General features: G+C 38.9%; 3 protein-coding genes across 4 annotated transcripts; 1 reads left to right on the top strand and 2 right to left on the bottom strand.

Annotated features, from left to right (window-relative positions):
• Nucleotides 1-386: 386 nt before the first annotated feature.
• On the bottom strand, nt 387-5,436 carry pole2 (polymerase (DNA directed), epsilon 2). The gene is made up of 19 exons (XM_015969838.3): nt 5,300-5,436; nt 4,735-4,835; nt 4,591-4,666; nt 4,268-4,345; nt 4,070-4,163; nt 3,921-3,995; nt 3,754-3,837; nt 3,595-3,651; nt 3,460-3,508; nt 3,312-3,384; nt 2,443-2,615; nt 2,274-2,363; nt 1,978-2,032; nt 1,838-1,897; nt 1,688-1,765; nt 1,086-1,194; nt 782-958; nt 612-679; nt 387-516 (listed from the first exon to the last, which is right to left on the bottom strand). Exons 1-19 carry the CDS (start codon nt 5,368-5,370, stop codon nt 498-500), a joined length of 1,587 nt encoding a protein of 528 aa, XP_015825324.3. The 5' UTR covers nt 5,371-5,436; the 3' UTR covers nt 387-497.
• A 1,110-nt stretch (nt 5,437-6,546) lies between these two features.
• LOC107392191 (kelch domain-containing protein 1) lies at nt 6,547-16,856 on the top strand. The gene is made up of 14 exons (XM_015969837.3): nt 6,547-6,686; nt 6,878-7,037; nt 9,294-9,364; nt 9,463-9,580; nt 11,143-11,255; nt 11,469-11,556; nt 11,664-11,747; nt 11,832-11,912; nt 11,990-12,048; nt 12,126-12,235; nt 12,311-12,383; nt 12,468-12,552; nt 16,203-16,255; nt 16,494-16,856. The coding sequence occupies exons 2-14, from the start codon at nt 6,927-6,929 to the stop codon at nt 16,636-16,638; spliced, it is 1,191 nt and encodes a 396-aa protein (XP_015825323.1). The 5' UTR covers nt 6,547-6,686; nt 6,878-6,926; the 3' UTR covers nt 16,639-16,856.
• Nucleotides 16,857-18,157: 1,301 nt separating this feature from the next.
• LOC107392190 (uncharacterized) lies at nt 18,158-19,844 on the bottom strand. Of its 2 annotated transcripts, none has more exons than XM_015969834.3 (3): nt 19,175-19,844; nt 19,059-19,105; nt 18,158-18,706 (listed from the first exon to the last, which is right to left on the bottom strand). In XM_015969834.3, exons 1-3 carry the CDS (start codon nt 19,607-19,609, stop codon nt 18,586-18,588), a joined length of 603 nt encoding a protein of 200 aa, XP_015825320.3. In that variant the 5' UTR covers nt 19,610-19,844; the 3' UTR covers nt 18,158-18,585. The 2 variants fall into 2 exon arrangements, with proteins under 2 accessions (XP_015825320.3, XP_015825321.3); XM_015969835.3 differs by having other exon boundaries at nt 18,438-18,688; nt 19,175-19,838.
• Between the last annotated feature and the right edge of the window lie 1,166 nt (nt 19,845-21,010).

Here is a 21,010-nt window from a genome sequence, read left to right as displayed (position 1 = left end):
AGAGTAAACATTTAAAACACTAAATTACAATTCATGTCTATGACCATATTAGTTAAATAGATATATAGAAATGAAAATTCAGTGTGTCGATTTGAGAAATAGTGATACCAGAAATTACCTTCAATGGAAAAACAAAGAGTCTTTAACATTGCATTAGGAATAATATACAAGTTCATCATTAAACATAAAAATTCACTAGTTGATTATTTGCACGAAGCTTTTTAAAATAGTTAAATTATTTACCTATTTTGCAAACATTTAATGAAAAAATATGAAGAAAATTTCTTATATAAATATTTTTTATGTAAATTTCAAAAACAATTGTTTATTTTCATTAAATGAGCTTCCTCAGAGAGCTCTCTATAAACATTAAAGTACAGGAAAACTCAGCAAAGAATAAAACCTTTATTTTAAATAAAAACTGTTACAAACATGTTTGATTTACTAAGATACAACACAAATATCACACAAGGTAAAAACAAAGCCCATCATTTTCTCTAAAGGTCTTGAAGTTTGCTGTGAAAAGAAAAAAATACAACTTTAACTTATGAACACGAATATTGGTTAGGACCAGTATTAAATATGCAACGATATGTCAGATTTCATCCCACCTGTCCTCCACGGTCCGGCTAGATGGATAGTACACTTTAAACGTGAAGCCACTTTTTGAAAAAGAACCCTGAGGACAAAAAATATAAACAGAAACAAATAAAATACCTTAGTGACTAAAAGTAAACACATTAACAAAAATCATGTTATTTGAGTTTCCTGCTTCTTGTACCGGGTTGAAACAGAGGCAGTCAGCGCTGGTGATGCTGAAGGGGTCGTACTTGTCTGCAAAAATTATGGCATCAGGCACCGGATAGACCCGCAGGGAGAAGTCGTAGGCCCAGAACACGGGACTGACGTACAGAGGCAGTGGGGATAAATGGCCCTGGGATAGGATGGTCTTTACGAACTAAACAGAAGAAAACAATTAAATTAAAAAGTTTTGGATTTCTATTTTTAACTCCCATCTTCTCAGAAGCATCTGATCTTTTTGGGATAATGCATGAACACGCTTTGGGGGAGAAAATGAGCCTCACGTGGTTTGGGATGTCGAGATTTTTGTTTGGCAAACGGACACAATTCCTGCACATCTTGTTGACCAGATCTTCTCTGATGATGACGATCTCTTGGCTGCAGTACTGAACTCTAAACAGGTCAGTTTAAAAAAAACAATTTAGCAACGAAAACCCTTAAAGAGCAAGTCACCCCCTACCAGTCTCACTCCACTCCCACTTCATGTTTGAAAAATGCAACATATGAGGTTGCTTGGCAGACCAAGAGGGCGGAGCAACCAACAAACACACACATACTCAGGCTCACAATGACATTGTGACATCATAATGTACCAGCTAATGTCATAGTCTTAGCCAATAGCGATGGCAGATTTAAATTTAAACGCAGTTCAGTGCAGAGTTATTAACCTAAAGACGACAGGCAGAAAATTTAAAATTTAACTAAGATGCACTAAAGTCCCAAATTATCGATTACACGTGTCTACGGCACGATTAGACACTCGTTTATATGGTTTATCAGCAAAAAAAAAAAAAAAAGTAGATTTGTGGGTGACTTGCTCTTTAAATAGGTGCAGTTTTTTTTTAATTTACTTTTCCCATTTGAAACAGTTACGTGTTCGTTTTACCTGCAGGGATTGGTCGTGAACACAGAAAAGGGGACTCTCTGTCTGAACTCTTCTGTGATGTGGTCTGCCAAGGGAGGCCTGTGGGAAAAATTCAGATTAATCCAAAGAACGAAGGAAATTTTAACAAATGAGACGTGTTTGAGAACGTACCGCGGTAGGATTGTGCCTGGACCCGGGTCTTTGGGACCGGGAACAAACACAAAGCGACTACTGCAGGTTTAGAAGGAACACTTTAGTTCAAACACACTGAAGATAAAAAATAAAAAATAAGAAAAGTGGGCCAATCCTACCTGCTGTGAATGCTGGGATATGCACTTATAACATCAGCAAGGGTCTTCAGTGAATCTGAGAAAAGACAATGTTGTTTTTATGCACTAGGATTGGGCTGATTTCAGATTTATTTTCTTTGAGCTGTCCACACTTAGTGCTCCAGTTCAGCTGCATGATTAACCTGTTAAGCGAAAGCGGGAAGATATTTGCCGACAGTGTCAAAAAGCTGTGTGTGTTGACTTTAAAGCTCAATAAAATGACTCTGAGTCCGTCTTTAGGAGGTGTAGGTGAACGGTTTCTGACCCAACGGCCTCACCTTTGAGCGCTTTAATCTGCGTTTTCCCAAAAGGAGCGGAGGAGAAGTTCCCACACAGAATGAAACAAGTGGGAGGCATGGCGGCATATCCTGTCAAAAAACAAACACATTCAAAACAAGAGACTGAGTTTTCTCACTCCTCCACCTGCAGGGGCCTGTAGCGCCGCACCTGAGAACATGGTGTTGAGCTTTTCCATCACTTCGATGCTGTCCAGGCAGACGTCGGAGACGATCACAAACATAGCATCCTCGTTCTCCTCTTCCAGCTGTTTAAGCTTGGAGGACGCTTTGACCGAGGTGGCGGATGGACCGCCAAAGAAGTTGATGTCACCGTAGTATGCCCTGGAATAAATAGTTTTTACCCATTAACAGAGAGTTTTGGTTACAGAATACAGAAAAGCAAAATACTTGCTCACAGAGGTTCAGATTTACGTTTTTAACCCATTGTTGGCACATTTTCTGCCCTAGAACTCAACTTAGTCACAGCATAACTATTCTGTAAGGTGGCTAGAGTGGCGTGTTCACGGTGAAAAAAGGAGGCAGTTCTTAGCTTTCTTGGTTTATTTTTACCTTCAGAATCACAGAATCCAACCCAGTCCTCCACCCATTTGCTCTTTCCTCTGGGACGCTACCCCCCACACACACACACGGCAACAAACTGACAAACGGCTCTACCAGCCGACACAGATGACAAGTCCATCACGTAAACGTTTCCCGGCAAGAACAGAACCAGACTCTAAACAGAAAATTACTTATAAATGACATTCTTCCTGTTTTAACAGCTCCGAGCTGACAACACGTGACATAAAGTTGTGTGCAGAGGGGGAGGAATAGATCAGGATGTGCTTACTGAGAATGGGACATTCACAGTGATTAGATGGGGTTTTCAAGGATCGAACTTTTTTTGTGACTAATTTTATTTATTGGTTGCCAATGGTTTCTCTAGAAAATGATCTGTACAGGTTTGATGTGTGACAAGCAGAAGAGACACAATGAAAACATCTGGAAACAATAAACAACATCTCTAAAGACACCAACCGTGTAGCTGATGAAGGTTCTGTAGGTGGAAACCCAAAGCCGTTGACGTGGAACACAGAATCCTCATACCAACCTACAGAACAGAAATAAACAAACCTGTTTCGTTTGTTATGTTTTTATCCACACCACACATCAGAGTCAGTCCTACCTTCTGCCAGTACGAAGCACGACTCCGTGTACAGACCGTTATGAAACTGGTGCAGATGCAGCTAAGGAACAGATCCCAGTTTAAAAGCTACAAAACATCAAATGAATCGAAACTGTTACATCAATGAAAGGATATTGCTTTTGACAGGTCCAGCTGGACTGTTCCACTCGGGTCCTCCAGATAGTATTTACCCTTAAAAAGATTAAAAAGGATATTATAAATAAGAAAAAATACATAAAAAAGAACAACTACATAAAACACATATCATGAAACAATTAAAAGTCAATTACTCACTTCCTTTAGTTGTGTGATCATTCCAAGCACAATCACCTCTCCCATTTTGGCTGTGCTACCAAGCAACGCTTCAATTGTCCTCAACTACAAATATGACCGTAAAACAAAGGTGATCAGATTAATAATTAACAGGTAATACGACAACACATTTTTTTCAGATTCTTCACCTGAAATTTGTTTTGACCTTCTTGAACAACAGTTCCGATCGCCGGGGGGGTGAAGAGCTCATGGCGATGTGTGCGCTGCAGAGACACGCCCATGTGAGTTCATCATTCAACCTAACACACGACCAGATGGAGGTTACGCCGTTACAGACCTGTTCTAAGATTGTGTACCGTTCCCTAAAGAGTTCCGCTTTGTCCTTCGCCGAACCACAGAGGCTCGGAGCTGGATGGTTGGTCATACTGATGCTGAGTTAACAAAAAATAACGTAATTAATAAAAACTGGCTCAAAATTCATGAATTGAGCATGTGATCGTACACCTAGATTAAAAGAAAAAGCCAGTTTACTCACGGTACAAATTTCTTCCTCTCCACGCTGTAAATGTACCTGGGAACGTCGAACGCTCCAATGATGTTACAGACGTGATCTCTGCAAGAGTTTAACAGCTCAGGCATCAAAACGTACCGCCTGCTTGTTGTTACAGGTTGTAAATTAATGCAAAGTTGTTTATATCAACAATTTTACTGAGGGGCCTGAACCGAACCCCGCAGAACCCGACTGTATTAGTTCTGTTTTTTGTTATTTTTATAAACATTGTTTCTGAGTGAGTTTTTAACCAAATAAGTTACACAAAAACAACAACAACAACAAAAAAAAAAAACAGCCCTTCTTACATGTTTTCATCAGACGACTGAGTGCAGTCCTGAACAGCACTTTCCACCACCGCCAGCTCCACCATACTAGATGACACTGTTGGAAAACACATGGTCACGATCTGAAAATACTTTAGTTACCAGAATAGAGATTAATAAACTTACATGGCTGCTTCTCCACCGCATCCAGGACTCTTTCGATGACATCATCAAGTTCAGAGTGATCGACCGACTCCAGCACCTCCACAAGGTACCTGCTGGCTTCACTGCAGAACAAAACCACAAACACTGATTTTTTACAAGTTTACAAATGAAACTTTACAAGTAGAAACAGGAAGAATGGTTTTTGCTAACATTTCTCCATTTGAATTAGGAGAATGTATGTGATTTTGATACCGTACAAGTAAATTGCTGAAAATAAAGTCAACAGTGCTAAAAATGTATAGTAAATTTTAATGTACAAATATGGGCTAAAGGTTGGATGTAAACAAAAGTAAACAAGTGAAAGCACAGAAGTCTCCTAAAAGACAAAAAGTAACCCCTATTTGCTGTGTATGTATTATTTTGTTATTGTTTGTCTTAATATAATTAATATTACAATAATAATGTCTGCTCTTGACTGTTCCTGTCTTTGAAACGCATTAGCTCCCAAACACCTAATTATTTTCCACAAAACTAAAACAACAACAACCATGAAACAAAAACACAGCTAAAAACGAAAAGTACGTACGGCCGAAGGATAAGTCCCCTCATTTTAAAGGCAGCAGAAACTTTTGTCTTTATTTTCCGAGCAGCTTCCATCGTTGTTTCCTTTCCAGCTCAAGCTTTGGCGCTAAATACCAACTTCCGCATCTGCTATACCTCACTTCCGGCTAATCGATGCTTGTCAAAATAAATGTTGTAAATTAGGAGATATATTTTAATAAACTGCAACATTTTTTTTTATTAAAACTTGTTAAAGTGAACCACTAACAGTAATTTTTGGTAATTAACTTTCTTATTCTTTATTTATTATTTACATGACAAACTGGGAATAACTACTTAAAATTAGCACTTTAAACAGTATTTTATATTTTTGTCTTAAAATGTTTATAAATCCAGCATTTAGAATTTTGAAATATTTTTTGAATGCATTTTTGCATTACGTTTTCTTGTTTTTGCATTACGTTTTCTTGTTGTTTACTGTTTAATTTTTCTTCAGTTTATTTCTTTATTTTCCTTTTTTCTCCTATGCTGCTGTGACACCTAAATTTCTCCATTGAGAAACTATAAAGGACTATTCTTGTCTATTCTATTCTATAAACTAATACATTTACTGTAAACAAATATTTACTTGAAGTGATGCACATTATTGATCTGTTAGATAAATGTTTTCCCTAAGCATTTGCCTTTTGAAAAAGAAATCAATTTGTTTTCCTGACAGATGGTAAATATTCATTTGCTTTTTCACCTCGAGACAAATTATCCTCTAGAATTGACAAAGATAAGTTCCTGTGTTCATGATCAATAATTCGCCTGGGTCATGACATCTGTGAATGAACACATGGGTTGACTCAACACAACAATAACATTTATTTTTTGAACTGCTTAACGAAGTATTGCTCAGTTTCAGGCAACTGGAATGAGAAAAAACAAAAATTAATTGGAGCCGCAGCCCAGCAAATTTACAGAGGCGAGAGCTACTCCATATCAATGCAGGTTAGGAGCCAACAGTGGCTCTTTTGGTTCTTGTTTGAGTTGGTTCTTAGCTGCAATCACAAGCCTGAAGCCTCTTGTCAAGAATCACTTGGGAACCCCCATCAAATAAACACGTGGTTGTTAAACAAGTTTATTTCGAAAGTCACATTAGATTTCAAAGTACATAGTCTGAAACTTTCTCATTCAATGTGAACTAGCTTTAAAAGTATTTTACAGCAGTTTTTTAATATATAATTGTGAATATTAATTTGGAATTTAAAGTTAAGCGTAGAACCGGAAGTTGTATTTTATTTTGTAGCCGTGTTTATACAGCTGACGTTATCCCCAATGAATTTGTTGTTTTTAGCATTCAAGGCACAAAGACTTTGAATTTGACAGCATGAGAAACAGATACGCCACCAGCAAGCGTACTTTAGTCTGTGAGTATGCCTGCAAGTTTTATATCCTAACCTTTAGATGATTACAGCTAAATCGCAAAAAAATGTAAGAATACTAAAACATTTTTTTGTGTTGCGATTCGTTTATATTTTACTTTAGAATGACACCAATCAAATATGAGTTTATTCCAGTTCTTGTGCCAACCATCGACATACGGTGTCAACTTTTGCAGAAACGTGTCTCCGTCCGTTTCCTCCGTCTTCGGACAGCTGACGGTTATAATGGACCCCGCTGCTTTAGAGAGGCACTGCTCCGAGCTGGTGGCCCGGGAGAGGAGCGGACACACGGCCGTGGCGCTGGACAACCTGCTGTATGTGTGGGGAGGCTACATGGTGAGGGAAAACACACAAATATGCAACCAATCGTGCTTTCAAGACAAATCCGAGGCACAGACAATGGGTGGAAAATCAAAATACGTACATGTTGAAGCTTGCATTGGAGTATTTGTCCTCTAGGAGCAGTGTTGTTCCCTTTTATTCAGCATGAAGGAGGATTTCTTTGGGAGTCATGCTATTATTCTGTTTTCAATTGTTCATTTCTTTTCAAAACAAACTCAAATAATATTTAAGTCAACGCCAAAACACAATATTATCAGTTTCTGCGTATATTTAGAAACAAAATATGACAACTGGTAATGTTTTCTTAAAGAGCAGGTCACCCCCAAATCAACTTTTTTTCTGATAAACTATATAAATGTGTCTAATCGTGCTGCAGACACGTGAAGTCAATAGTTTTGCACTTTAGTGCTTTTTCGAGAAAATTTAAAATTTCTGCCTAAAACTGTCAGTGTTGTGCCGTTGTCAGTTAAAAACTGCACTGCATTTGAATTTAAATCTGCCATCGCTATTGGCTAAAAGGTACCCTAGAACGTTAGCTGGTACCACATGATGTCACAATGTCGTTGTGAGCATGCGTGTGTGTGTGTGTGTGTGTGTGTGTGTATTTGTTAGCGGCTCCGCCCTCTTGGTCTGCTAGGCAACAACATTTGTTGCATTTTTCAAACAGGAAGTGGGAGTGGAGTAATACTCTGGTAGGGGGTGACTTGCTCTTTAAAAAATAAAGTTTTTCAAGCATAAAAAAGTACAATGAAATCAACATGAATTTTATTGAGTTGCTGCTGAAGCAATGTAAGGTAGCAAAACTACAATTTGTTAATTCTGTAATTAAGCAATTATGCATGTTTGATTATTATTTGAAGAATCCATTTGCAAAAACAGATAAAATTATATTTAAACAAAAATGTTGTCAGCTGAAACAAATAATACTAAGATGCATTATTTGAAAATTAATAGAAACAGAGTAATTTGTTTTTGCAAATAACTTGTATTTACTTTTAGCCAAAGGGGTTGGAATGAATGAAGCTATCTATATCAACCAAGAAAGACTGACATAAAACAGAGGAGGAGGCCTCAGGTTTCACCTTTTCAGCTCCTAAACGTTAAACCTAATTCCAAAAGAGTTTTAGTCTAGGTCACACCCTCCTGCATCTAATTAAAACAACCATTCCCACCAATAGGACCTAATGACTTCAACAACCTCCCCAGGCAGAAGGGAGGAGGGGCATTCATAGGTAGTTTCTACTCATTAAGCAACAACAGACAGCTACAGTTTGTAGCCATATTTCAGTGAGAATTGACAAAGTTTCTCGGATTAGAAACGTCTTCAAGATGGTGAATGGCCTTCTTTGGGTTCTACAACACCCCAAGGCACTTTATAACACAGTCATTCACCCATTCACATTCACCCACTGGTGGAGATGAGCTACGATGTAGCCACAGCTGCCCTGGGGTGCAATGACAGAGGTGAGGATTGAGTGTCTTGCCCAAGGACACAACAGCCACATTCTCTGGTCCTGAGCTACGGCTTTTCAAGAAACCCAAGAAGTCCAGTTGTCTTCATTCAAACCCCTTTGGATTACCATGACCTGGATGACTGAGAACCTTCACCAGCATAATTTAAACTTAGCATACATTTGAAATTTTCTTTGTAAAATGCTGAAACAATCACAAGAAATAACCATTTTCAACAACAGATAAGCACTAAAAGCTAGGGAACACTACTTTTATAAATAAAAATTCAATAAAGAAACTGATTCCTTTTAAACCTTTATTTAACCAGGAAGTTCCTCTGGTCAGATGCCACACTAGTAGTAAGTTTTCACATTTTTAATTTACAACAAAAACAAGGCCTTGCGTCTTGTAATAAAGATACTGGACAAGTTAAGAGATAGTCATTATCGCCACCTTCTGGTGTCTGGTCGACACAACCTGTGTATATAGTTAACCTTTGGCACATATGATTAAATAAATGGCCTCATCCATGCTAAACAAGTAAAAACCAATGTTACTAATACGAATCAACTTTGAATACAGAAATATACCAGTGGTTTTGCCTTGTTACGTTTAAAGAAGTCCAAGAAACCAGATAAGTAAAACACAGGAAGAGTCTAAATAGAAGTAGCAGTAGTAGTAGTAGTAGTAGTAGTGCAGAGGAAGTAGCATGCACATAAATAATACCAATGATGTTAAGAACATTAAATGTCCTTTAGTACACTGGCCTTTAATAGTTTTACTATTATTTATTTGCAGTCGGTTGGTGATGAGGAGATTTTCCTTCCCAGTGATGAGATCTGGGTGTACGACTTAGAGAGGGGAATATGGTAAGAATAAATTATTTCCAAATATTTCTATTTCATAACTTTATCCAACATTCATGTTACAAGTGAATGCCAGTATGTTGTTTTCCTATTTCTTTAAGGGAGGTGTTCCACATGACAGGTCAAGTCCCTCCTTCCATGTCTGGAAGCTGCAGCTCTTCGCTTAATGGAAACATGTACATATTCGGAGGTTGTGATGACAACGGACAGACCAATCAGGTGTGAGAATTATGCTTTAGAGTAACTGCATGCCATAGTACAAATAAATGCTGCACACATCTACAGACAGTTCTGTTTTAATTAGGGGTGCATGATATATCAGGATCAGTATCGGTATCGGTCCTATAAGTAACATTGGGTTGATATTAACCAATATTTTTTTTCCATCTTATTGCCGTTCGTGTATGTTTTAGAGAGAGTGGGGGGTAGTGATAATGCTCAATTGTTCAGTCATCTGATGGTGATGGTGATCATCTCAGAAGCGTAAATGAGTGGTGTAAGTATTTTTAGGGGTGTGTCTTGGCAAGAATCTGGCGATACAATACATAACTAAGTGCAAGAGAGATGATTGGATATATTGAGATACTAAAAATCAGCCAATATCAATCATTTTTTAGACTGAACTAATTGAAAAACGAGGGTCAAATGTTAAAATCTTGTTACGTCAAAATGAAGTTGGTAACTGCTGCCGTCTAGCAGTCGGACTTTGAATTGCACCGCACAAAAAACAAATTAAGTAAATGTTTGCATGTAAATCCTCAATAAAAAAAATCTATAAACTGCTTTTATAAATCTATTTAATATTTGAACCTAAAATCTTGCAATTTTTCTGTGTGTCATTATCTTCTTACATCCCTTCCTATATTAACTCATTCACTGCCAATGACAACTAAGGTTGTCATTTGCATTTTTTTACTGTGTGGGCGTCGGAACGAGCCCCCGCACCGTGAGAACAAACATCACATCTCTAAAGCCGATCTTCATCCGTGTACATCACACGTCACGTGACCAGGAAGCAGAAAATCCATGTGTTAGATCGTTTAGAACCGCTGCTGTAAAAAAAAAGTGAGGCGTGAACTGGAAAAGCTTCTGCCGATCACAATTCGACAACACATTATTAAGGAACGGATAAGGCTTGAAACGTGTGGATTCTTCCGGATGTAAGAGGTGAGTCTACAATTTGTTTTGGTAGTTTAGGCATTGACATCATCATAGAGCGTAACGTTCTGTGACTCTTTAAAAAGCAGTGAAAACGCTGAAAAACGCTGGCAGTGAAGGGCTTTTCTGGTCAGGAAACGACTGGCAGTGAATGAGTTAATGTAATATCGGTAAATATTGGTTATCCCATATAACAACGGTTTTTAATATCGATATTGGCCAACATTTTCACATCAATCAATCAATCAAAGCTTTATTTATAAAGCGCCTTCCGCAACCCTGTCAGGAAGCCCAAAGCACTGAACATGGTTCAGTTGAAGGTAAATGTATGGAATAAATCAAAAATAAAAGCAATTCAAATTACAAAATACAAATTACAAAATAGGTGAAACATTCTGGTACGGGACAAATGTGTAAAACAATGGATTGAGTGAACCAATGAAAACTGTGAAATAAATTCAACATTAAAGAGGGCCAAAATCAAACATATTCAGGAAACGCCAAGCGGAGGAGGTGTGTTTTTAGGCGACTCTTAAAGACTGGCAGAGATGGGGACAGCCTAACTGAACCAAGTGAGCACATCGGTGCTAAGCTTCATTTATTTATTTATTTACTTTGAACAGATGTACTGCGTTGACCTGATGGATGGAAAATATACGTGGAAGAAGATCCTACAGGAGTTCGGCTCTGCTCCTTCACCCCGAGACAAACTGTCCTGCTGGGTTTATAATGGAAGGTGTGTGACCTTGAAGGAGAAATTGTTGCTACTTATTAATCAGATTGGTTCTAATTACTTCTAAATGTTAGTTTGTTCACAAGTGTAAAAAATGAGATCGGTTACCATTTGTCCAAAAATTCGACCTTGTTGGTTCACCTGGAGATTAAACTTTGCAGAGCTGCTTCTTTTTGCTGTTTGTTGGTTGTGATAGTTTTTTTTTCTAACTTCCAGGCTCATCTATTTTGGAGGATATGGACACAAAATCCTGAGTGAAATGAATAGCAGGAACAGAAGCTTCATTTTAGATGAAACGTCTTGGGTAATTGATGATATTTAAAAAATAAAAAGCATTATTCGTAAAACGATCTTAAAAGCCTTTGCATTTGTTAAAAAAGACAAACACAAAAACATTCTTTACATTTTCAGGTGGAAGACATGTTTTGGGGATGGAATAATGAAGTTCACATATTTGACCCTATTCAAATGAGTTGGAGTGAACCACAGACTCATGTAAGAGCTTCACTCTGAACATTGTGCTTCCAAATCATGAGTTGGAGCGTTCTACTAATAGATCTCAATCCACTTGGCTCGCAGGGCCGTCCCCCCGCTCCACGGGCAGCTCACGCCGGCGCCACACTTGGTTCTAAAGGATACATTTGCGGAGGCAGGGTCATGGTGAGAAGTCTGCAACATAACGCAAGTCTTTATGTGCCAATGTAGGAAATCCCAATATGACGTTCTCTTTTTTGCAGGAAACCAGAACGAGTGACATTCATTGTCTTGATCTTGAAACGTGGACATGGTCAGAAATGTATGTAAACATATAAGGAGCTGCCATGTTTTTGCTTGATGTGATGTTATTGACATCAATGCAAATATGTTTTGTAGAGTCCCTTTGTCCAACCTGCCAGTCGGCCGATCCTGGCATACGCTCACAACAGTGTCAGACACAGCCATGTTCCTGTTTGGAGGTCTCAGTGTAGACTGCAAACCAATGAGTAAGGCAATGTACCCTCTTGTTTTTACTCATTTGATGTCTTCTTTTTTTTTAAATAAAAGGACTTTGTCTTTAGGTGATGGGTGGCTGTTTGATGCTGAAAAAAAGAAATGGAGAGAGTTTGAGCATCCTTTCAAGCATAAGCAGAGGTAGTAGCTTTTACATTTAGACTTAAGTTATTCCTTGTTAAGATTGTGGAAATATATTATACTGAACTGCTTTCTGTGTCTAAGGTTGTGGCACACGGCTTGTTCAGGCAAAGACTTTGATGTGATTGTTTTTGGTGGAAGCTGTGACTACATCCTCCTCGTTGACACCGTGAGTATGATCATTACACGTCAAGCTCCTCGAGGTTATTTTGTTCAACCCAAGCCCCCACAATGTGCCTCAAAAATTGAAGCCAACCTGGAAATACCAAAAATTGCAGTTCCACTCTCATCCGCTGGGGGCTGGTGTCAGAAGCGAGCAAATCCTTATTGATTCCGATGTTAAAAATACCAATTTCACAGCAGAAATAAACATGTTTACAGCCTGGTACCAAAACATGTTTTTGGTTTAAATTATCTAGTTTACACTCATGACAACTCTGAGGGGGGTGAATTTTTTTCTCACTCTTCTGTTTAAGTGTATTAAAAGCCTAAAATTCTGTATAATTAATGAACATCAGACCCACGTGACCACAGAGCTAGCTCCGTGGAAAGGCCTCAGTAGAGCCTCGGTCTGGCCTGGAAACTGTTTTTGAGTCTCTGTGTTTGTGTATTCTTTTTGGATATTATTTGTGCAATTGTTGGACAAAATGACTTGCTGTGGCATTAATTGCACTAATAGAGCGTCCAAGGAGTCTCCACTTCATTTTTTTCAGTAAGTAAAATTATATTTATGTATTTTAGGTCACTGCCGAGCTGAGCTTAGATTTTAACATGTACTGTTTAACCATGAAATTTAAATGTAATAGGGTAAAACCCAGTGCATTTAACATAATGCTGCACTTTAGAAAATGGGTTGAAATATAACATGTTGGTGGAGCTGGGTTCCGACTATCGGCTTGTGGAGCTCTCGGGAGACCTCTGTTTTCCACCCGTTTCTCCCCTTCCCGCAGCTCGGCGCATCTGTCTGATCGCGGATTCTGTCTGCTGCGCGGGCTGCCAGCTTGTGGAGCTCTGGGATGGAAACCTTTCCACCCGGTTCTCCCCAGCGGCAGCTCTGCGCATCTCAGATCGCAGCGGCGCTTGTCTGCTGTGCGGCTGCCAGCTTGTGGGGGTCTCGGAGACCTCTGTGTTCCACCCGGTTTTACCCAGCGGTCAGCCCGGCGTATCTCTGACTCAGAAGCTCTGGTGTTGTGCACAGTTAACTCCGGTTGTAGCTAGGTTGCTACCTCCGTTAGCTTAGCTCCCACCTCTGCATTAGCTTTGGGTTAGCTTCAGGTTAGCTTGTAGCTAGTTCGACCGGGTGTCGTCAGTTGATCCCAGCCTTACAGCCCCACCTCTCTTCCCTTTTGTGGAATTGTCTGGGCTTGACGGAACCTGTGACACGGTCAAAATGGCGGTGGTGGCCACCTCCCAATTTTCTTCAAAAACGTGTTGTTGGAGCCTATGGAAATGAATTGTCCAGTATTTATATGTCGATGGTTCAACCCCAGCTTTCCAGTGGCCAACTCTGGTACAATGCATTAACTTATTTTACAAATATAGTTAGGTCCACAAAAAAAAAGTGCAGGTTTAAGCAGCTTTTCAGAGTTTTCATTAAATATTTTTCACTACAGAATGGCAGTAAAAGTACCTGTGACATTTTTAGGATTTATTTAATAAAATTTCCAATAAAAAAATCCTTATTAATTTGAATTTTTTTCTTCTTAATTCAGAAACAAAAACATTTTTTTAAATGACAACAAATCTCTTCTAGTAAATAGGAAAGAGAAAAAAGCATAACTGATTTTAATCTCTGAAAAAATCAGATTTACTCTGATAGCAGGGTTCATTATAGGCGCTATAGAAATGATATTTTCTTCTTCTTTCTTCATTAGAGTTACTTTTTCCCCTCAAAATTCTGGGAATATGTAATAAATAGGAATGCAACGAGACCACTTTTTTTCAAAACCGATATGATACCGATACTTGGATCTGAGTATTCGCCGATACCGATTACCGATACTGATACTTCTAACACACAAAAAAATGCAATGAATTGGGATACATGTTTAATTTTCTTCTCTGCTTTCAACAGGAAAAGACTGTGAGGTAGATAAAAAATAAAATATATTAATAGAAATGATCCCCAAACTATAATATTAGGTGAACAGAAATGACAAGTTACAGCGAAGCCCATTTCAGGCAACTGCATTAGTATCGGTTAACTTTTACTGATACCGATACTGGCATCCCCAGTAATAAAGGCTTCCATTTGATTCTCCCATTATTTCTTTAATTTGCTTTGAAATGGTTTAGCTTGTGTGTATCTGAAACAACACAAGCCCAGCACCTTGTCTATGTTAGAACGTCCTTTGGGTTTTAGCATGGACCTGACTTATTACTGGGAAACCTGCTTCTGACCAACATGTTTTATGTGGCTCTCGGATTTTCTGTTCCATTTCATATTGGACTCTGCACCGTGACAAGACAAATGACTCTGAGAAACATCACAAAGACTATCAGTCTCTCTGAGCTCTTTTAACCCACAAGTCTTTATTCTGACATCATTTTCTCCAGCACAGTCATCTGTCCTCCGTGCTTGCTATCGCTTCTGTTTTGGTGGTTTGAGTGTGCACTCCACGCACTCCAGACCTGCGACAAAGTCCCGCCTCCTTGTTTGATTGACAGCGACGGGTAGCTTTCTCCACACAGTTTATGTGAGATTGAAACTCGAAACAGGAAACTGTCAATAATGCTGGACAAGAGTTTCAATTTGCGAGATGTGAGAAAAGTAATGAAAATGCAGGACTGTGCCGCACAAAGAGGGACATCTGGTCACAAAGATGGCTGAAAGCATCCAAAAGAACTGGTTTATTATCTTTTTTTTTTACCTTCACCAAGGAGGCATCACAGGTTATGACTTTTTTTTTTTAAATATAAATCTGCACGTGTCTAATCTTGAAATTTGACAGATGCTTTCTTTTCCTGGTCATATCTGCAGCGATGAGCATTATTTTGATCTGGAAGCATATTATAAAAAACAAACCCGGTGTTCTGACAGAGCACCGTACATATCAGAGCTGCATACATGCAGTTTATGCAAACGTGCATGCATGCACATTCATCTAAACCTTTGCAATGTTCTGAGGTGCTTTCAGTTCAGCATACAGACAGCAAAGTATGAGAAAAATGTTTGTCGATTGTGTTCATAATGTTTTACCATTCCAAAAAATGAACAGATTTTTACTGAATTATTATTTTACCACCTTCTAATTCTGAAAAACGTTAGAAAATAAATCTTTCAACTATATCAAATTAACAAGTCAGGGTGTCACACTATTGTTTAAAAAAGTGCATGATGCTAAAATGGCCGATCAGGGTGTCATATGGTTGTTCTAAACAAAGTATCTGATAGGTAAATATGCCTATCAAAGTGCCATACAGCTTAAAAAATGTATGATGATCTGACAATGTACATGTGCTGTCAGACTGGAATACGCGTATACCAGTCTGACAATGTATGGTGATCGGACAGAACGCTGGCATGTAAATTAGCTATAACACTGTTGTTTTGGGATGTGCCACTGCACACCAGCTGGAAACAAACTCACTGACTGTACTGGCGGCTATTTGATGTGTAGTTCAGTTTGGAGACTTTACAAGGCGCTTACACATCCGGTGGAAAGCCAGGCTAATAACACGATTTTTTTTCTAGAAACACTATTTTGACTTTTATCTCAACACTGGAATACAAAAAAACCCTTTCCTCCTCTTTTATCCGAGTGAACTTATATACCATCGTACACTCTGACAGAACTATTTTTTATGTTTTTGTTTCAGGGTCATTGCAATGAAGCACTTGTTTTCCAGATGCAACCGTATCCTCTTTTTAGGTAAAAACCTCCCATTTGTTAACATACAAAGGAGAGTAGTAGTCAAAATAAAAAAAACTGCACATAAAAAAATTGCTTTAAGTAGTGTAGTGCACACATGCTACTTTATTCAAGTGTTCAAGTGAATTAGACTTCAAAAGGATGGTTAAAATCTCTAGATTTGTTGGTTGTGTTCCTAAAAATAGAAATTTCTCTCCTAAAGTTTTTGATGGGTTCATTTTGTTTTCCCTGCATACAGGATTTGTGAGGATTACATTGCAAAGAATGTGAGAAACTCAGAGAAGCTGAGAAATCAGCTTCCTCTTCTACCTCCAAAACTTCTCAAGGCTCTACAGAAGAGGATTTCTTTCTACAGGCCTTCCAAGAAGCAGAATATTAGTTAGGAATCATCTTAAATGCCAAAAAGAGTGCAAGATTTTATGTTTCTTACCAGAGTTTGACCATTTTAATTTGTAAAAAAGAAAAGAAAAAATACATTGTGGAATAATTTATGGTGTTTTTATTTAGTTTTACATATAGAAATTTTATTTTGTAAAGTCTGCTAACAAAAACTGTAACCAGGCATTCATTTAAGTGGTGCAATTAAATAAGCTGTTGGGAAGTTTTTCTGTGTGATGCTGATTATTAGAATATTACTTGTTTAACCCACAACCAGCAAAAAAAGTTAAAAGCTGTCATTTTATCTTTGAACTGTACTTTTTAAAGGACACGTGCAAAACAAACATCCATGTTTGTATTTTTGTCTTTAATAATGGCTGAATTTTGTCAGCAGAAATGCAGCGGCGCTATATGACTCGTTTCTCTGGTGCTACATTCCTTCTTCATGAGTTCAGGAAGTGTGGTCAGGAAGGAAACCTTAAATAAACATTTACATTTAAATCCTGGTTCTCGAGATATCTTTAGCACGGTCAAAAAGAGCTCCTGTACCATCCCAAACTGAAGGTTTAAAGCAGCCAGAAAACTCTGAAATCTTGTTTAAAGAGCAAGTTCACTGAGAAACTTTTTTATTTTTCAAACCTGAAAATAGTCTTCTTTCCCTGTTTGCTAGATTAGCCGCCGATAGAAAACACAGGGAAATGCTCTGGTCAGAAAAAGCCCCACAGATCTACGGCACACTAATAACTTTATTAACGTTAATTCGCCCATCTTGTATTGCAACGAGGAAGGCTGTTATTGATTTAGCATCCGGGGGAGAGAACGTCTCAGCTAGAAGAAGCTAACCGTTAGCATTAGCAACTCAACAACATGGCAGACATCCTTCAGGCTTTTGTTATTTTTGTAGATAAAACATCTAAGTTGCAAAGTGAACCAAGTCAGAGGTAGTCGCTTTGCTGTTAACCAATCAGTGGCGAGATGTCAGAAAATCAGGAAATAAATCTCCAGATCTGGCTTTTTTCCGCTCCTCTCTCTTTCGACTAACTTCTACTTCCTGAAACAGTAGCGCCAGAGGTTTTTTCCCCATAGAAACCCACTCACAAGGCAATAATTTGTACTACACTGCAAATGTATTGAAAGTTAAGTTGGTCTTCAAATATTAGCAGACAAGTTATAATGATGTAAGTAATAAGCAGAGGTGTGGACTTGAGTCACATGACTTGGACTCGAGTCAGATTAGAGTAATTATTTTAATGACTTCTGACTTGACTTGATTAAATCTATAAAGACTTACGACTTGACTCGGACTTGAACGCCAATGACTTGCGACTTGAATCGACTTGCATCTGTTGACTTGATGATGACTTGATATTTTAACACAAAAGTGGCACGACATGGACAAAAATCATAAATCATTCTTCATTCTGGGTGTGATCTTGTTCTGCTAAATGCAGCAGCACTTTGTTTATAATCGATTTCAGTTGCACTTTCTGCTTGTTTGAGCAAATAAATAAAGCTTTAAGAAGCTTTAATTCTGGAATTTATTTATTATCATTGTCATTAAATTAAAGTTGGACAGATGACATGATTATGACTTGAAAATGCAAAGTTAAGGACTTGACTTGGACTTCCACATTATTTACTTCAGACACGACTTGGACTTGGCTATCTTGGACTTGACTCGAGACTTGACTGGAAAGACTTGTGACTTACTTGTGACTTGCAAAGCAGTGACTTGGTCACACCTCTGGTAATAAGTAACAGAAACGCACACTGTGAGGGAGACCGGCAGGAATAATATGGATGACATATCAACTTGCTTTCCCAAACAACAAGCCGTGGAGGCCTGTCGGCGAACACACCGGGTCAGCACTAACAGAGCCATCTGTTCATGTTTCTGTTGTGCTCAAACATGGCTGGTACTGTGCTTCGTGACTCACGAATACACTGAACTGTCAGCTAAACTCTTTTTCAATAGCATCCATCAGCTCCTCTTCTGATCCGTCATACAGGATGACTGGCGTGGCAAGGGAAGGATTATGGCAGCAGCTAGAAGTCCTGCAAGAGTGGATTAACCTGTTGATTAAAAGCAAACAATCCATGTGAAAACACCAGATTGTTTTATGGAGTAAATGTGGGTTTTTCCTGCTTTTGTTTGACAGTACTGACACATCCAATCTGCACACTGACAGGCTTCTGTCTTGGTATTGTGATCCCCTTGGAGTGAACTTGATCTGATGACGTTTCGTTTTTACTCCACCAAGCAAGGAAGTGGCAAGGTGGAGAAACGAGGGCCGATCCCCAGACTCCCGGGTGAGAGTCACGCGCGCTAACCAGTCAGCCAACGGGACACCCCCCTTGACCAAGTAGCCAGGGCGCATGATCAATCGGGACACTGTGACAGGACGCTCACCAGATTTCTACTTACTGTTTTTCTGGCGTAGGCACACTCTCCAGAAATTTCCCTGATAACATCTGTAAAAAAACATTTACAGTTAAAAATACTTTATTTTTACATGTTTATTATACAATGAAAGAGCTTACATCTTGCTGAATGGAGGCCCCAGGTGTGTGTTGCCTCCTCTTATTTACGTCCTTTGACGCAGCAGGACGTGGCTCCTCTGACCGTTTAGAAGAACCGATCGCGTCCTCGGAGTCTTCTTGGCTAAAATGACACAGTCCGTATGTTTTAGATCTGAGAAAAGTTCTTTTTGGAGGAGATATCTTAACAAAAAACCCATTTCGATTTTCTTCATCTGCCAGAACTGCGCCATCCTCGTCTCCAGAGAAGTCCGAGCCATGTCTTTTGGTGAAGCTGTCCGGATGCTCACGGCTCCGCGCATTCCGCAAAGCGGTTCGAGTTTTGATGTTTTTAAACGGACCTCTGTCAAGTTTGGATGAAGCAACACCTGGTCCAGTGTTGGTCAAGTTTGTAACACACGGCGCGACTTTCTTCCCCCTGCTTGCGCCGCTCCCCATCACCGCGCGTCTGATTTGGTAAAACGCAAACTCCTACTTTTCTTCTTCTGGCCGAAAACTTTCAGGGTTAAACATCACCCAATAAAACTGACATCTGGCGTCAGGAGTCTAAATTAACTTTGAATATTTGGCCAAAAAAAATTAAATTAAAGTAATCGACACGACTTTTTTATTCGTGGAAATGCAGACGCACGGCTGAATGATCCGCTCATGTCAGTCCAAACTTCACCAAGAGGACGAGAAACTCTGGATCCGTTACATAACACATCTTAGCTCAGAACCCCGGGGAGAAAACCCCGCCTTTCTTTAGGGGAACCTCCTCTCTTGCATGCTGAAGATTCATTCTAATATAAAACACACCAATTAAACCATTATTTTAAGTAATAAACAGTCTGAACAAATATAATTCCTGAACCACATCAGCTACAAAACACCCTTTTGTTTTATTCTATTGTAGATTAAAGACAGGGCATTTGCAACAGCTTCCCAGACACTGAGCCAAAGACGTCCAACAAGATCCACGAGCTTACAACAAAAGCTGTTTGCGATCTTGCACCGTGTCCGTGCTTTCTTTTCCGTGCTTGTACAGCTTATGCCAGACAGCTGTGCAACCTGGAGGATGACCAAGTCAAAGTCACCTGCTGTTTAAGCTAATGTTATTTTACAAACTGAATCATGCTTATTCCAGATGTGCTCATGAGGAAATTCCAGTTTGACTGCAGGACTGAAAAAACTAAAACAAACAACATCACTTAAGAACTTGACTTTATTTGATTTGTATCAGCACACATTACATTTATTAGGAAAATGACTAAAATGGCTCAAAGGCAAAACTTTAAAAAGTAACTCAACTAAAAACTTTGTTCAACTGCTAAAAAGATCAAATCAGAACTAAATTTAGTAAACACAAAGGCTCAAAGACTGGTTTGAGTTCGTTCTAACTTCCCATTCCCCCATACGCCTCCTGCTCCAGCACATCATTAGAGGAATCAGACAGCCACATCTGGAGAAACATTGAACAGCTTCCAGATGAGGGGGAGGATCCTCCACAAGATGGAAGCCACGGCCCTGGCGGCATAACTGTGGTTTCTCTGACTTCTCCCAGATTCAAGTATACTCATTGTCTATAAAACTCTGGTTGGGAGTTCTGCTCCAGCTTTGTGTTTCAAATCCTCAAACTCTGAAGAAGCAGTTGTTCTGCTCTATGTTTGATAAAAAATGTCTTGGTCTCACAAAACAGCTCAGTCATAAAAGACAAAAAAATTATACATCATAAAAATCCTATTTAAATGTGTCTGTAATCTCCAGAGAGTTTTAACAAGCTTCCATGCAAAAGTGCTTGGGCCTCCTCCCCAAGGGCAAAAACCTCTAACGTGAGCGTGTCCCGCTCAGGTTTTTGGA

Source organism: Nothobranchius furzeri, chromosome 18, assembly GCF_043380555.1.
Source record: "Nothobranchius furzeri strain GRZ-AD chromosome 18, NfurGRZ-RIMD1, whole genome shotgun sequence".
In the NCBI taxonomy this organism is placed as follows: Eukaryota; Metazoa; Chordata; class Actinopteri; order Cyprinodontiformes; family Nothobranchiidae; genus Nothobranchius; species Nothobranchius furzeri.
This window is presented reverse-complemented; position numbering and strand designations above follow the sequence as displayed.